General features: G+C 40.7%; 2 protein-coding genes across 2 annotated transcripts; one reads left to right on the top strand and one right to left on the bottom strand.

The window, feature by feature from the left end:
• The first annotated feature begins 5302 nt into the window (after positions 1-5302).
• Positions 5303-13357, top strand: LOC119736465. The gene is made up of 3 exons (XM_038210482.1): positions 5303-5522; positions 10321-11748; positions 12591-13357. Exons 1-3 carry the CDS (start codon positions 5363-5365, stop codon positions 12896-12898), a joined length of 1896 nt encoding a protein of 631 aa, XP_038066410.1. The 5' UTR covers positions 5303-5362; the 3' UTR covers positions 12899-13357.
• A 3494-nt stretch (positions 13358-16851) lies between these two features.
• Positions 16852-17874, bottom strand: LOC119738284 (galanin receptor type 1-like). The gene has a single exon (XM_038213121.1). It carries the CDS (start codon positions 17872-17874, stop codon positions 16852-16854), a length of 1023 nt encoding a protein of 340 aa, XP_038069049.1.
• Between the last annotated feature and the right edge of the window lie 304 nt (positions 17875-18178).

The raw sequence follows: 18178 nt of genomic DNA on the forward strand, positions 1-18178 counted from the left end.
AGGCTCATGTACCATCACGAAAATAAACTTTGTATTTGTGTAAATCAGATGCCATTCAAATACAGTAGTAACAAGTGTTCTGAACCCATTGTTCTGAACAATGTAACAGAAATTGACCGATAGTGTAGTAAAAATGTACTACACTATCAGTCGATTGTTGTTACATTATCGGTCTTAACCGATAATGTAACAAATATTGACCGATAGTGTAGTAACATTTACTACACTATCGGTCAATTTCTGTTACATAATCGGTTTGTAATACAGTATCGGTCAACTTGTGTGACATTGTCGGTTGGTGATACATCATCAGTTGGTTACTACATTATCAGTTGTAACACAGTTCATCTTGTCAATAATGGGCATGCCAACTCAATCATCCTGAAGTGTAAGGCTAAAAGGATGTCCTGTTTTGCCAGGATCTCCAGATGCCGAAACTCTTGCTGAAATTGACAACAAAAGACAAGTACAGTGTATAATTGTACAACGGGTTAAGACCATGCACAATAAAATGCGGAAGGGAAACTGTATGGCAAAACGATATCATTTGTACAACTATGTCAAGTCACTGTGCAAGTTTTTTTTAGGTATCGAGGTCATCAATTCTTTACAATACAGTCAGTAGGCTGTAGTTGTACTAAGCCTAAAAAAAAACCCAGAAATTGTTTAAAATTCGATTACACTGGCAAGGCAGACAAAATACAAGAACAGTCTGATTTAATTTGGGTTTTTTTTACCTGCATGTAACGTGTATCCTCTTAATAGTCCTATCTCAGTCACTATTAAATGTAAATATCAATCTAATATGTTAACTGTGAATAAAAACAGAAGAGGAAGTAACTTTTATTTCTTTGTGATATAAGTTGTCCTTACTATGTTCGTTATAATGAAGCAAACATACCGATATGCCGGCGAATAAACAGAGTAGCCAAAGGTGAATCGACACAATTGTCTCTTCGGGTTCCACTACACCAAATACGCACTCACAGAAAACAACGCAGTGTTGGACAGAAAGTTGCGCCACCTGATGCCGCTCGGAAGAAATGCGGTGAGGTTTTTTCCCTCACTAGACTCTAATGATTATTACCCCCGGGACATTAGAAAAAATACCATAGAAAGCCATGTATTTTTTTATTCCCTCCCGCAAGCTTTCCCCAAAATGGTTGCCAATCTCAGCTCAAGGCCCAGGTATAAATGTCGCAGCCCGCCTCTGTGCGAAATAGGCCCACAAAATAAGGCTTTTTGTGAACGAAATCACCCGATTTGGAAGCCACAAGTCACAAATGCTTGATATCGCAGACAATTTTCTACAATATGTCGCAAGTATAGGCTACGATTGGAACTTTTATTCAAAATTATCTTTGGGATTATAAAATGTTAATGAGCTTGCGCTCACTAATTTAAAGCTGCAATCCATCATGCTGCTTTCCGAAAAGTAACCGACCTTATTAATGTCGAAAAACATACTTTGTTGAAGGATAAAAGGGACTAAACTCCCTGTCAAATTATTTTTTCTTGCAAGCTGTCATTTTGAAGACATTAACGAAAGAAGGCCTTTCCGTTAGTAGTTATGCGAAGTGGGCACAAGCGTTGGCACAACGCACACGCGTGCGCAGTAGCTATAATACGTAGGATCAGTGCGCAACATCGCGTACGCGCGTTCAGTAGCCGTGTCACGCACACAGCCCTGTTTGACCTTAGTTTCTCGTCTCGAGGTCAAGCACGCATGGCCCAAAAGCGAGATTTATTCGAGACTACAGAAAAACACAAAAAGTGCCTCGATACATGCACTGTTTGGCCAAGATGGCTAAATAAGTGAAAAGTTGAAATCGTGTGCTTTGTTTTGATAACAAAAATAACTGCCTTTGACAAACATAAAGTGATGTTATGGCCTGTCAAACAAAATCATATTTTTGTATCAACAAAATCGAGGGCCGATAGTTTTTAGGTGTACAATTCGATTCTTAAAAAAGGCTGAAACAAATGTCAAGGCTTAGTAGATAGAGGAAACTATACGCTTCATTTTTATGTGAAACACGTGCAGGAAACTTCTAATGTTTGGTACAAATCGCCGGTTGAAAAATGAAGACTTTTGCAAGACTTCATGATTTGCAATGACAATGTACGCGTGTAAACGTACGCCGACGTACGTTGGCCTGAAAACATTGTGAATAGCTCGCGCTATTTGCTCAATGAATGACTTATTAATGACTTGAATGACTTATTTTAAGCAGCCCACACTCGAGCGCGAGCTCGACCAATCACTGGGCGTATGGGTCACAAGGTCACACCGTGTTTGGGTTGCTCGCTCTATGCTTTACAAAGGCGACGATCTTTTCGCGTTGTGAAAAATGGGAGTTGTTGGAAACATTAGGTGAACATCGAATTCTTAAACATTAAAGACAACACACTCACAAGATTTTTTGTAGATTAAGGTTAACTCTTTCGTTTGTTTACCTCAACATTTGGGAGACTTTCGTCGTTCTCGAAAAAAACCTGAAATTTCATGACCTAATTTTTAGTCGATTTGTCCGTGAAATAATATCGTCAAAATCCATCGAAATCCTTTTTTGTTTTAGAAAAAATACCTTGATAGATTAATGAAATAGGTCTTTAACTGCCTAAAACAACTTTGTTTGTTTGGATCAGTTATGGTTTGCCATGAAAATTGCGAATATTCTGAAGCCCTTTTTACGGCCATCGTTCGCTGGCCTCGCGTTGCTATCAGTTGTGTGGACAAGAAAATAGAGCAGCAACGCGAGACACGGCAACTGACTGCGCGTAGATGCATTCGGCTCGACAACGTGTCTTTGACGCTTCACTTCTGATTTGAAATCGAGATCCTAAAATGCTGCTTTTCTCAAAATAATACAGCTACAGCTGAGCTGAAACTTCATCAGGTTAGTTGTTAAGTACCCTTCTTTAGATTTTGAGCACTTTTGTAGCGTCAAACGAACAAAATGAACAAAATACAAATGATGGACTATACCTTAAAAGTGTGCACCCATCGGCTGGAGACGGAGCTGGTACAACTCTGGACTCAGTGCAACCACCCATGTCTACGTTATTGGTCACTTGATGATTTTTCGAAAATTATTAACTCTGCTACAACAAAACTCGGCTGCTACTCATTCCGTTGATATCATTCCACTGCTCTGATATTTTTTTATGCACACATAGTACATGCGCCTTTATGGTTTGTTTTGTGTTTGGTGGAAAGGTTTCTCCATAGAAACGTATACAAATATTGGTGCGTTTGAATACGTAGAAACGTTTATTGCGTCAGAAAGTCAAATTCTGTGATACGCTCATTACGGGCGAATGACAACGTGATGTTTTACGTAAGGACATTAATTTTGTTACGCTTCATGTGTCAAAGGCGTCACAATCGGCAACGCGCGTTCGACTTGCTTCTATTGGTCAGTTGTTGACGCTTAATTCCATAGATATAGAAGAAAAAGACGTTTATTCTATATCTATGCTTAATTCATAGATATAGAACTAAAACATCTCTGACTTAATTGACCTAACGCGGTAGAATTGCGTTAGAATCGCGTCAACGCAGCTTGAGAAATGTTGTCCAATTACATAATATCTGAGACAAACAAAACTTAGTGTACAAAATCTCAATTGGGTTGTCTAAGGGGCGTGGCTAACTCACAAACGGCGATAGGTCAATTCTCCGGGCGGCGCGAACCAATATATCACATCGCTTTTTACCACCCGTTTCACCTATGACCAAAACTTTAATACTCAAGTTGCTTCACTGGTGCATTTGGTCGATCATGACGCAGGGACTTGATTTCATTTATGTCGCCACAAAAAAAAATGGAATCAAAATTTAGTTAAGTTATGGTTCTTCTCGGGGCGTTCGGTCAATAACATTAAAAACTAAACGGATACCATTAAAAAAATCATCTAATCGAGCTAACGAAATGACGGCTTCATCTTCAACTTCGGTTTCCCCTCTCTGTATCAACCCCCTTTCCTGAAGCTAGATCCGCCCCTGATAAAACATTTCCAAACACCGTTTGCAAAAGCTGCTAATTGTAACAATGCTCGGCCCGTTACATTATCAAGGCAAAATATATACCACTATAACACTATACCATTAACAAAATTAATTATCTCGGCATACAAGCTATATCCTTTCTACATTTTCTCTGCATTTAAGGAAAAGAGATGAACATACCACAATCCACTACAAGTCCAGTCACAAGCAAAATACGGGCCCAGGATCAATAAGAACAAAATACACCTGTCAAAGCTCACTACAATAGGTTACTCTACACCAAATACGCGCTCATAGAAAACAACACCAAATCGGACACGACAGAGAAAGCGCCACCTGGTGACGCTCAGGAACAAGGTGGCCAGGGTTTTTTTTTGCTGAAAATTATAGATTATGACCCCAGGACTATTTTACCATTGGTAGCCCCGGTTTTTTTATATTCCCCTCCCCGAAACCGTGCGCCCCTAAAATGTTTGCCAATCTCTGGGCCCAGATCTAAATTTAGCCCCACCTCTAGAGTGAAGTAGGCCAACAAATAATGCTTTTTGAGAACGAAATTCCCTGAGTTGGAAGCCACAAGTCACAAACGCTTGATCTCCAGACTATTTTCTACGATATGTCCCAAGTATAAGTCGCAAGGACCTCTTATTCAAAATTACCCTTGGGATTAATGAGCTCGCGCGCACTAATTTAAAGGTTATTGGTGATGTGCTCCCTGCATGCAGGGACTTGTGAAGGACTCGAATACTTAATCCTTCTTTTTTTTTGGCTAGATCTGCTGCTTTGTTTTTGGTCAATATCCAAACGCAGTTCACAAGTCTTGTAACTCCATACTCTTGTTTTCGTTATGTACAAATATGAATGTTGGGGAAACTTCTAAAATTCTGTTTTTGTCAAACGAATAAAAAAACAGAGTGTAAACAAACGTGTTTCGAGAAAATCACACTATACGTTCTCAGAAAACATTCTTATTCTACAAAATTTACTATGCTGTGATTATTATTGAAACAATAATAACATTTGTAAAGTAAGATGTTTTTTAAACGACTACAGGAAATTTTGAATTTTTCGAATCGCTCATTGGTGTGTTTTCAGCAGCCCTTATTTCAAAGCTCATTGGTGTAACGTTGGTAGTCCTCATTACGTATCAAAATAGTATCAACCCTATGAGTCGCACATGCGCGCGTCGTTAAAACAGGCTGCCAATACGGGCGCGTAGTGTTTCGCACTGCGTCGCGCGCCAAGTTCGCCAGCGTATGCGCGTTCATTCAAATAGTATCGTCACAGAGTGAATGCATTCGATCGATGTGCGTTCGACACAACAAGCAAACGCACGTTTGCAGCTGCTGAATGTGCAGTGCACAATGCATGTCAGTTGTAGATTTTGATTCAGTGATTATCACAAATGTATCAACATTGCAAGCGATAAGATTTAAGTTTTCATTGCCGCCGACGGGAAATTTGACGGGAACCATGATCGTTGCAACTGGGAGTAACCTCTCCAGAGAAGGTAGGTCCTCGATGATTTTAATTACTCAACCAAAAATTGCAATTGTGCATGTAGTTAAAGGACGCGTTCCTATCCTGCCGCAATCGTTAGTCTCGTGGTGTATTATAATGGCGTAGGTGTTCGGCATGGAGGTGCAAATTCAAATAGGTAACAACACTGCGTGGATAGAAGTATAGCCAAAGACTTAATTTATTTCTTTCATGTGAGTAAAATCGGTTTGTAGGGTCTTAGGTGCGCTAAAATTGCCAACTCGAGGAAATGTACTTTGCGATTTTTGGACTCACCTAAGTATTTAGCCATGTTTAAACCGACATAAATGTCTTGGATACATGGCAGGGTATATAATTTTTTAAGGGAATCTTTCGGGGTCAGTTCAGTATGCAGACGGACTAGAGACTACAAACACGTACAAGTTTAACGTTGCTTTGGAGTTTATTTTCCTGATTAACGTCAGTCAGCATCGCATATGGAATTCCTGAACCCATCGCCCAACAGATAAGGACACATAGAGTATGCAGGCGTGAAATAAGCTTCTATAACGAGGTAAAACATAAAAAAAACTCTGGTAAAAATGTTGGGTGGTTTCATGTAGAGAATTCTCGTCCTGGACGTTAGTCATATTGCAATGAAGACTTCGTCCAACCTGGGCTAGGGGATTAGAGTGAAAAAGATCTCATAATTACCTTGGTCGTTATCACTAAGCCTGGTTCTGGATCGGTTATATATTGAAATACCTTTATTGTCATTCACATCAGTGATACAATAAGAACATTAAGAAATTACATTTATTTATAAATAAAACCATCTACATTTTGTTCATTATCACACAGAAAACGTCAAACATGGACAAATTCACAAATGTACATACACCAAAGTAGCAGTAAAAAAAAAAAGAAAAAGGAAGAAGGGGGAACCTAGGACTCAGGCGTAGGAACAGGGGGGGGGGAACCCTGAAAGGGCCTGGCAAGGTAAAAAGGGGAAAATTCCACCATCTGGAGGGGGACAAAGCTATAAAAAAGGCAATTTGGCGGGACATGTATATTAAAACAAAAAAAAGTGTTTTTTTTTTTTAAAAAAAACGGGGGAGATTCAACATGCACAGAATACTTGCAATAAACACCTAAAACCCTAATGTCTGGAAATAGAAAAAAAAAAGGAGAAAAAAATTGCACATTCAAAGGCCTTACTTGATGCTCAACTTCCAGTCAAGCTAGGGAACTTGTATAGGAAATTGAATTTGCACAGAACTTACATTTGCAAAGGATGGCTTCTAGGCTATAATATTATAATGGAGCGCCAATCACATTCAAACTCCCTATATTAAAAAAAAAAAAAAAAACAATAGAAACTGCATGTATAGGTAAAATTTAAAAAAGATATGGATAAAACTGTCACAGATCATATTCACACACAAAAAAAAAAAGGACATGGACTGGAATTAAAAACTTAAAACTTAAAACTTAAAAAGTCTAAGTTTTTACATGTAGCCCGATGAGTAAAAAAAAATTTTTTTTTTCCACACAAAATCAGCTTATGAAAAGGAAGAAATTGCACATGTATTCAAGGGCCCGAAGATGCTCAACTACGAGCCAACCTAGGGAGCCTCTATCAGAGAGTATAATTTGCTGACAAAAATGCCAATGAGCCCACCATTAAATTTAAGGGAAAAAATAACCCAATATGACAGTCCCATTCGAGATCCCTTTACACTGAACATGTATCCCTGAATCAAATTACAGCAATTTTCTGAAATTATTCACACATTCGCTGGTTTTTATAATAATAAATGAGTGGTTTAAATGACCAGTCACACTCGATTCTCCGGTTACTGAAAACAGTATATGAGGCATTCACTACTGTCCTTACAATATCCTCTAAGAGAGGCTTAATGACCCGTTTAGACATACTAGGGGCCAAAGTTCTGACAGCAGAGGTTAAGTCTGATGGGATATAATGACCTAAGGCACCTACTTCTATTGTCACCAAGTCCACTGATCGAATTTGTTCTGTTAAGTCTGCCACCAGTCCTTGGTATTTTGTTGTTTTGCGGACTTTAGCATTCCCCAGGTTTACTGTGGAGTTGTTTGGGATCGTCAGTTCTCCTACAACGGCGCTTGTGTGCCCGCTATGTAGAAAGATGTCCGGACGAAGGTTGGTTGTGCATATTGCGACTGGAATAGTACTGGATTCCACGCACATACCTGGGAGGTCGACTGTCAAGTTCGATTCCTGGTCCACATGATCGTACAGGTATTTTGAAAGACATTTGAGGACGCAGTTGTGTCTCCATGTGAAGTGACCCAAATTCAGGGCTTTTTCACATGCGCTCAGTATGTGAGCAAGCGTGCATCTAGGTTTGTGACACAGGTGACATTTTGGGTCAACTTGGATGCGCCATCTTGTCAAGTTCATGGGGGTGGGTAGGGTATCGCATCCTGCTCTGAGTAGAAATGCTAGCTGGCCGCTGGGGAGAGAATAACGCACTCGCTGCCAGGCTTTGGATTCACTCTCCAACTGGATAATGTCTGATAGCTTTGATTGTACTTGTAGCTCTTGTAGGTGTGTTTCCCAGTGGAGATCATGGTTGGCTTTTGTCAGTTCCTTTATTCTCCTGGCAGAGGTTCGTGAGGTGTGTGTAGTGTCGCTTGAAGCCAGTTCCCGGACTTTATCAATGGCTGATTTGAAGATTTTAGGGACCGCATTTCCCCAGTCACCCGCAGTAGTGTGTTTGTAGAGGGAGTCTTGTAGATTTTGAGTTATGAGTGGGTCACCTCCATGTTTGAAGATTGAGAGGACCAGATTAATTTTGCACTTTTGTTCTAGTTGGGGCAAGTATGGGGCATTGAGAGTTTTGGTGTGAAAAAGAGCTGCCAGTGTGGTTGATTTGACGAAACCGAGCCATTTTTTCAGTTTTGGAGTGACTTTCCGTTGGAGCGTTTTCAACTGGTTTTCGGACACAGCGCCAACTGATAGTGAGAATCGGATGGCAGGGCACAAGTAGTTGGAGTATATCCAAGTTTTATACTCGGGCTTGATTGGTCGTTGGTCGATGTTATCCAAAGCCCTCATCACTGTTTTTTGAATATTAGATGCCGAGGCGATTTTTGTGTTCAAAGCCGTCGCGCCTACTACTGCACCCAGAAATGTTGTCGGCTTATCGCACACATTTGCGATTTTCTGGCCACTAATGGAGACTGAGGCAGATTTAATCGCTTTGGGGCCTACCTTACGCAGGTGGGCGCACTTGTCCGGTCGAATCTCCAATCCAACAGTCAGGAAGGCATCATTCAATTCGTTAAGAATGATTTGATGATCCGTCTGGTGCTGAGTAACTAATGTCAGATCGTCCACATAGGCAAGGGCGATGATTGTGTCGGATTGTGCAAACTTGACCTTCTCAGATTCCTTGCGAATAGCTGGAAGTTTTCTGACTGGAATCGTTGTGGAGAGGGGCAGAAAGGGTTTGTCTCTCTTCCAGGCCAGGTGCCAATCTACACTGTGAAGGTTGACTGTTTCGGATGAGCCGTCTGCATACCGGAGGATCGTTGACCCATCATTCGAATGCGATTCAACTTGGCAGTGATACCATCCTACCGTGTCGGTGTCGCCAGCGTTGTTATCTGAGGGTTCCTCATTCCACTTCACATACAATGAGGCACCCTCAGGGGGTAGACCTGATGACCTATTCTGGATCGGGTCAAAAAGTGCTTCGCTTATGAAAACATAAACACGTCAGAAAATCTTTTCCCCCTCAGATAGAACAACCCCAAATCAATCAGATTTTCTGATAAAGTATTATTATTGTTTTGTAGTTCATTTAAGGGAATTGTTGTAAAATTTAAAAAGTGAACTTGCGTCAATGTGTTTAAACCTTCGTCTGCAGCGCGAAGGCTTGAACACGCATGATCCCGATAAAGTTGTTTTTCCAACACATCACACTACTCCATACATACCGGCGCGATCCAGAACTAGGCAAAAACATGCGGTCAGTCTTTGGTGAATTTGAGACTATTCGTCTTATCTTTATTCAACAAACATTCGATGCAAAATGTAAATTCAGTACGAAATATTTAAAATAACATATTTTGGATACAAAAGAAAACAAATGTCGTGGATTTGCGGATCTCGTGATTTTCCACAAACCGTCCAAACATGTCAAAGTGCGAGTTTGGTAAGCTGGCCCAATTTCTTTTTGTAGTGATCTAATCAAAAATATATTCTGGTATCAAGAAGATTACACTTCACTTTTCAAAACGCACTTCGTCGAAAAAAGAAGTGTATAATTGGTAACCAATCCCAAAGGGGTAGGATTTCATAAATTTTGGAGCGATCCGAAACTAGGAAAACGACTATACTGATTTGTATTGAAAAGTGAAGTGAAGATATTGATTGCATTTCAATGTGGGCCGGGTAACAAGTGGTGATTCTGAAATGTGAATAGCTAACAGTTGCAAGGCTTAAAAACATGACAAGACACTGCAGGGGTGACACTGTCTTATGTGAATTCCATTTTAAACAACAGAATTGAATTTCATGTTGACTGAAACTCGGGGACAAACAATGTTAAACTGTACTGGCGCTGTTAAAGAAAACTCCCAAGTTAAACCCACTATCAGTCATTAACAACTGCGAGCCACAATATCTGTTTGGAATCACGATTATAGCTCTTTAGAAACTGATTTATCCGACGGCTTGTTGGCGGGAGTCGCTGTGCATTAAGTTTACCAAGTTTTTCATCCCCACTTTGACGTCACCCATCTGTAGTTCGTGTACTTTACCTTTCTTGTTCTTGTTTCAGATACTAGCGAAAGGCTGCGGCAATATCTTCTCACGAAATCCGAATCCAGCCTACAGGAGAATTCACAAAACCCTTCCAGCGTTACCTCCGTCTGTGGCCACAATCAAGAATATAATAGACCAAATGCAACCAGCTTTGCAGGAAAAGTAAATTCACCAAAACGGCAGATGCAACAGCTGGAAAGACAAACGGTTGTTTGTACAGACGATGTGATAGCAGAACAGAGGAGACTTAAAGCGACAGATTCAGCCGTTTGTGGGAATCCTCCAGAGCCCCACGTCACTCTCTCCGTCAAAGTAGCAGAAGGTGGTGTGCTGTCCATCGCTGAGCATGATCGACAAAATCGGCCACAATGCGGCAGGATGACAGAAAGTTATGTAGCCGAACCACTAAAGAGAAGCCACCGTTTAGATGAAAGGGCTGGCGTAGGCCACGTTACACGAACCTCGGCGCGAAGTAGGTCTGCCAAGATTCCACGGAAAATACCTGGCTCCGAACCAGGTTGTCCCCGCGGTTATCGCACAGTGCACTTCACGCTGTGCGTTGCCAACTTGATGAAAGTAAGCGACCACGTTGATGGAACTAGCCAGGTGGAGCTCAGGCCCTTGCGCTTGGGCCCCGATCCAAGGCTACCACCGCTCTACGGGTGCATTGACGGCAAGGGAGAGCTGCAACTCTCAATGGGTGGCTACAACCAGAATGCGCTTGGCAGAATGGCGAGTTTGGTGGCAGCGATGGGATTGGAGGAAAAGCCCGGCGATCCCGCGGAACCTACAGCGAAACGAGTCGTACTGAACGGAAAGACGTGGCCAACCTTTCCAGTTTCTGTGACCATTCTCGACAATGAACGCCATCCTCAAAACCAAATTCATCATAGGATCCAATTAACAGCCACTGTTGCTCCATCCGCGCCTAGCTCCATTCTCTCTTATGGGATGTCCACTGTACACCCTCACACTGTTCCTAACTACTCGTCGCCGCCAGTTGAAGCGCTGCCTCTCTGTCAGAATCCAGTCATCAGACCTGTTACATCCAGCGTGGGTGTTCTGGTATCGGGCCGAGAGACAAAGCCGCCATACCTTGGAATCGGCTCCACGGCGAGATACAGATGCATGCCATTGAAGGACAAAACCGCGGTCCTGATGGCAGACAATGAGAACAACAGCGCATCTAGTTCAACGGGGAACGGCACACAGGATGAAAACCTCGCCGGGACTCCCAAGCTGCAACGGACCAGCCACTACGGGTCGACGGATTCCATCTGCAGCATCGACACTACAAGCGGCCGGCTCTACATCGCCGATCACACGAACACTCCACCGCCGATGTCACCACCAGTCACGACCCAGCGGACTACGGTGCCTGGAGAAGTATCACAACCGGAATCCTCAGCGTTCCAGATTGATTGCGCCCACAACGGGTCTAAAGGTAAAACGATCTCAGCGTTTCGCTCATTATCCTTTTTTTTGCTATATCTCGGACACAAAAAGAGCGCACTATTTGGCTTTGGGCTAATTCTTATTGCTAAAAAAAAAGTATATCATAAAGCGAAAAGCTCCCGCCTTTTGTGTTCTACATATTTCAGAAATGCTAATGTTCACAAATAAATGCATGTAGATGTTTTTAATTTCAGTTTTTACTGATTTAAGTGATTGAACGAGGGTTCAAAAACCTTTGCCTTTTTGGATATGGTTTCGCCATATCAACTGTAGTTAAACTGTACATTCATTCTGGCATATCCCGAGTGTTTTCAAAATCATATACACCACAATAATTTCAATATCTAAGACATACCAGTTTTTAGTTGTTCTTTGTTGGCGTGTTTGACTTATTTTGTCTTCAATTTCTTTTGTCTTCAGAGTATAGTTTCGAGAGAATAACCCTCAACAAATTGAAACCATTGAAATATACCTAATAAATGGATCCCCAACCGACAACGCTCCTGATAATTAAAAACGTGGCAGTCTTTACCAAAAAACTAGGCTGAAATCCCGCTTCATTCCAAGCAGTGAGCATTAACTCTATTCGTGTGAAAAATCACTCCATCGATAACGATTGAAATTTCATTAAATCGAAACGATCACGTTTTCACTTGAGTTTCGTTTAAGACAATTCTTTTGAGAACTATTTCAATCTAAAATTGCAGAGAATGTCACTCTAAATCATCTTGTGTCTAGTTCCACTATTTGGAACTTGGAGAGTAAATGCTTGCAACACACTTTCCATAGATCCCTCCCATAACAACTTGCTCATTTCCTATTAAAACGCAGAGTCTAGCGAACGCGAAGTGAGAGTCCCCAGTCCCCAACGATGCGTCAGTTCTCCAAAACAAGAGTTGCTGGAGGATTCCGCGTTCCTCAACACCGCACCGGTCGATGCTGACGATGAGTCCCAGGAAGTTGACGACCCGGGCACACGGGAAGGCGCGCATACCGCCTCCCAGGACTCAGTACTCGACGCCCAGGCGGAGGGAGTCGCTAACTTTTTGTCTTATCTGCAAGAGATGAACAAGCTGATGGAATCGGTGCTCGATAAAGGTCAAGTCGAGACTCCAACGGTGGAAGAAACAAACAAATGATTTTACCAATATAGAGCGTACAAATATCGCCACGTCCCAGAGCTCACGTTTTATGTATTACCACATGGTGTCACTAGGTTAAACCTTTCTTTTATTAATGCTCTAGATATAAAATTCACTTTTATTCCAGTATTTTTTGCCATCTCTTTGCTGTCTGTGGACTTGCAATTTGTCGGCCTATGTCAGCCTATATGTAATTTCAATAATTTGGCAATTTCTTAGATTCTTCTCAAAGTTTTATTGTTAAAACCTGTATATTTTTTTAAATAGCAATACTGTTTCTTTCTACTCAAGTTTTCCTTAAAAGTGTCTGTGAGCTAAATCTATATTTCAGGATGGATGATAGATTTCTTTTGTCTGGGATACACATTGTAACTTGGGTTTGTTTATTAAAAAATATTCATTTACAGTAAAAAATTAAATGTTATATATCATATAATAAAACTTGCAAGATGAATTATTTCCCTCTCCTTAATTTAACTTCAAACGTTATCAATAAGGCAACATTTCGGCATTGCATTTGTGTGCGCGCATATTCAGACTTGGCGATTTGCCCTCCGGCATACAAAAAATGCTTGGAAATAATTCAAGGACGTGTAATCAAAATTAAAACGTTCTTTCTCTGAGGTAGGCACTATAATGCTTGACAGCGTTTTTCATATTCATAATGCGTGCTTACCACTCACGACATACCACTTTGGACTTCCTTGCTAGCGGCAAAGTCGCTAGCGACTTCTCCCGCGACTTTGCCGCTCGCGAGGGACGAAAAGTCGCGAGTGGCGAAGTCGCAAGCACCTCACCACTAGCGACATCGCCGCTTGCGACTTCACCGCTCGCGACTTCGCCACTCGCGACTTTTCGCTACTCACGACCTTTCGCCACTCGCTTGTTCACCACTTACGTCTTCAGCGCGCGCGTCTCTGCTCAACTTCCCTAACAGTTTGTCTGTGCAGTAAAAAAAAAAAAATCCAAATTTAAACATGCTGAACTTATCAAAGGGTAACTCCCGTGCCAAGTCACACAGGAGGACCAAGCAGCGGTCATGTAAACGGCTGACCTCACAATAAATCGCTGCAAAATGCAGTTTGATAATCAATCAACGCGTTCGTTTTGTGCGATCAAGTTTTATTCGTTTGCAACATAATGACGACATTTCACGGTTAAACACGATACATTTTAACAACGATTGTATTTGGCCCCTCTAACATTAAAAAGCTTAAGTTTCTCAATGCAAATAAGATATCAGTTGAAGTTAAAGTTATTCTTAAAGTTATTCGCGTTAAATAATTTTAATTTTCTCGCCTGATTAAAAACAAACCATTACAAAATAAAAAAGGCATTACTTACAAAGTCACATTTCAATTTAATTCCAATATTTAATTTTTTTTTTTAAGTTGCTCAGTTTGTCTTTTTGGTTGGTTAAAGTCCTTTAATACCTACTTTACACATATACTTTACCCTTTTTTCAATCGCTTGTTATGCACACTATAACGTTGAATTTGCAGAGAATTTCTTTTTCCAACTCACCTTACTTTACTAAAATTACAGTTACCTGTAATGCAGTGAGAAATAAAATGTTCGATTATTAAGTGTAAGTAATTAAAACATTCAACGAAAATCGAGCCAAAATAATCTCAAATAATAATCTCAATCGGACAAGCTATTTTTGCAATTGTGGTCGTTAATTTTCCACAGTTGTGTCCTTGAATACGTTTCTCAATCCACAGTGGTTTTTTTTTGGGGGGGGGCCGCATTGAAAATTATTTTTAACATCCTTAGGTATAAGCAAAGTTGATAAGCATACAGATTCAACACCAGTTTAAAGCGTACGGTGCAGCATATTGTACAATTAGTAAGTGCTCAATTACTTTTTACAATCAGAGTTTACATTCGACAACTACAGCACCACTTCCATGCAATGAAACGATCCAGTAAGCACCGCCCCATGGTGTTCTGACCAATCGCAGCCGTGATTTATGTCCGACGTGCGTGCACTAAAGTCAGACATGCTTGCACGCGCGGAAGGAAAATGCAGCGTGGCATTGGAGAGTGGCACGTGTTAATTTGCCCACGTGCGCACTGGGCGGAGCTTACTGGATCGGTCCATTGTTGAACCGAAGCAATTTTGTTACATCTTTATTTTTTTTAATGTGCAGAGAATGTGTTTTCATTTTGAACAAAAGAGAACATGTTGCTGAAAAAAAATCTTCTTACTAAACATCTCTCACGAGAAATTATGTCATAAAGTCAACTACAGTATAGGTTTTAAACGATATCAAAATGATACATTTATATTTGCTGGTAATTTCCAGGTACCATTAGACTACAACAACATTAACAACAAGACCATTTTTACTTTTTTTTATACCGCTTGCGTTTTAGAGTCGTGTGCAAATTTTCAGAAAATTTGAATTATGTTTGACATACGGTTGAAAACGATTTGAGAGTTTCAGTCAAATGAAAAAAAAATATAGGTTTTCCTGGCTAATTTCCTAAAATGTTCATTCAGTTTAAAAATTGGTCATTCGTTTTCGTCTGAATTAGAAAGCACGTCTTTAATCCCATTTCAATTCTACGAGAGTTCAATCGTTTTCACTGTCCGTGTATTCGGTTTTGAGAAACAAACGGCCAATTACGTTACCTGTGCATTCATTTACACAAACATACCTGTTCGCGCAGAGTTCTGGAATACAATTTTGTGAATGACTGTGCAATAAAAAGTACGTTTATCTCATTCAAAATAGCAGATGACAAAGAAAAACATTGAACTAAAAGTTAAAAATGAAATGGTCAATGTTTAAAATCGCCCTCTGAAAGTGAAAAAGAAGCCTTGTAAACGAATCTGAATGAACATAAATGAAAGGTGCTGCTCAATCACTTAATTGATTGAACTGAAATGGAATTGAATGCTCTGGTAGCGAAAATGAAACGCCTGTTCAGGGCGATTCTCAAATTCAGACGAAAATGAATGACTTGTTTTCAGAAGTGAATGAAGATTTCAGAAAATTGGCCGGGAAAACCTATATTAGCGCAACAACAGGTTATTGGCCTGTATGTTACAACATAAACAGCACGAAAAAAAAGAAAGTCAACGCACATTGGAGGGGACGTAATTTTGAATCTGATCATCTTAGATGACGTCATTTATAAACCCATGGGGACGTTTGCTACCAAAGACCGTCAACCGTCCAAGATTGACAACAATTTATGAAAAAAATATGCAGTTGGAAACTTGTAAATTGAAAGATACGCGAGGAGAAATTGCTGAGTGCAAACACATGCAGCAATGTCCACTCGACTAGCGTACTCTTTAAATTTGCAACTGTTCAAACTGCGTCATTACCCAAAACAGTTGTCATTACGGTGCTCAACTACTTTTTACAATCAGAGATTAACTCAACAACCACAGCACTACTCCCGTGCACTTGCTAAACCAAACAAGTGTTAACAGTTGTTTAGTGCTAATGTGAGAGGAAATGTGAACAAAGGAGAACAAAACAGGATTGTGTTAGCAAACATCTCATACGAGAAATTATGCCATGACAATCAACTACATTAACGATTTTAAAAAACTTTTTCCAGATTTGTTGATCAAATGGCACAATTATATTTGCTTGTAGGTATATATGTTATAGGTACCATGAAACTACAACAACAGTAACAGCAAAATTAGTTTCACTCGTTTCCATACCCGATGGTGTTTCAGAGTCGCGTGCAACTATTATAATTTTTGTTTTCAGGTTGAAAACGATTTGAGAGTCTCAGTCAAATGGAGAACAGAAAAAAAATTGAGTGCGACAACAAATATTGGCCTGTCGAATTTTGGTCGCCTGTCCGTTGCAACATATTTTGGTCTACTGGATTTGCTTCAACTCTAAATACATCTATGAATACTTGCGACTCTGGAACGCCAGTTCGGCAAGAAAGTGTACGGTGTAAAGGTAACACTCTGCTCAAGGTGCGTTCATTCGTGAGGAAGCAGCTGACATTGAAATGGTGTTCCCATCCTCCACTCGATTTCTACGACACCGCTCGAGTACTAGTTTACTCAGCTCTGAGCGAAATTTCTCGTACTTGAAGCAGTAAATTACCGGGTTGACGAGCATGTTGCAGGCCACTAGGCTAATAAAGGGATCGGTCAACGGAGTGCTCCAATCTTCCGAAAGCTGCTTATACAGGTACAAGACTTCTACTGGTGTCCAGCACAATACAAACATTATGCCTATCAATATTGTCGTTAAGAGAACGTTTTTCTTGGCTTTATTCATGACTTTCCAAGCACCGTTCATTTGATTAGAAGATTTCTTTGTCAGCGTGATGATTATCCGGCTGTATGTATAGATCAAAATGGTCATTGGGACCAAGTATTCGATAGTAATCGTTGCTGAAATTTCGAAAACCTTCAAGCCAGTTTCGAATTCCGTAGGTTGACATTGTCCTTCATTAACTTCAAAAATAAATATAAAATGAGAGCCGTACATGAAGCCAATAGCCCAGGCTGTTCCCATGGCAAACTTCAGCTTAGCGGTAGACAAAGAATTTCGATGCTTCACCGGGTGGCAAGTTGCCATAAACCGCTCCAGCGATATGACGACAAGGTTGTAGGTCGACGTCACATTCATACACCACACGAAAACATCAACATTAACGAACCGACAGATTAATTGGTCGGAAATATAACCATCGAAGAAAACTGTTTTGGGGGCGATCTGCAAAATTACCTGCCAAACGAAAAACACAACGCCAGCAATACAGTCAATGACAGACTGATGCAGGATGAGGCGATTTGTGAAAGAGCTGAATACTTGTCGTCTGAGCAGCATAACAGTGATGACCATGCCGTTACCAAGCACAGCCAGGCAGGCGATGAGTGTGTACACTGCAGTAAGTTGAGGGCTACGCGGATTGGGTGTAAAGTCAAATTTGGTAGCGTTTCCAAAATCCGTCATGATTTCATTCAGGTCGTCTGAAGACATGATTTCGTCGGCGCCCGTTTTCTTGAATGTGGTATATGTTTCTTCAAGAACTTAAACCATTAGTATGTTGTCCGCATCTATGGTTCAGACTTCACTTCCTAAAGTGTTTTTTTTTGTGAGTGTGTTGTTATCCTCAGCTACGATTTCAGTCAACTGTCCACTCTGTTTTGGTCGGACAAAGACACCCATTTGGCTATATATACCAACAGGCGAGGTATCTATTTTATCAATCAGTGTGGTTGGCGCCTTTAGTTCAGACCTCATTCCCAAAAGGGTTTCAGTGAGTGTGTACCAATCCTCAGCT

Source organism: Patiria miniata, unplaced genomic scaffold (assembly GCF_015706575.1).
Source record: "Patiria miniata isolate m_02_andy unplaced genomic scaffold, ASM1570657v1 HiC_scaffold_3, whole genome shotgun sequence".
NCBI classification, from domain to species: domain Eukaryota; kingdom Metazoa; phylum Echinodermata; class Asteroidea; order Valvatida; family Asterinidae; genus Patiria; species Patiria miniata.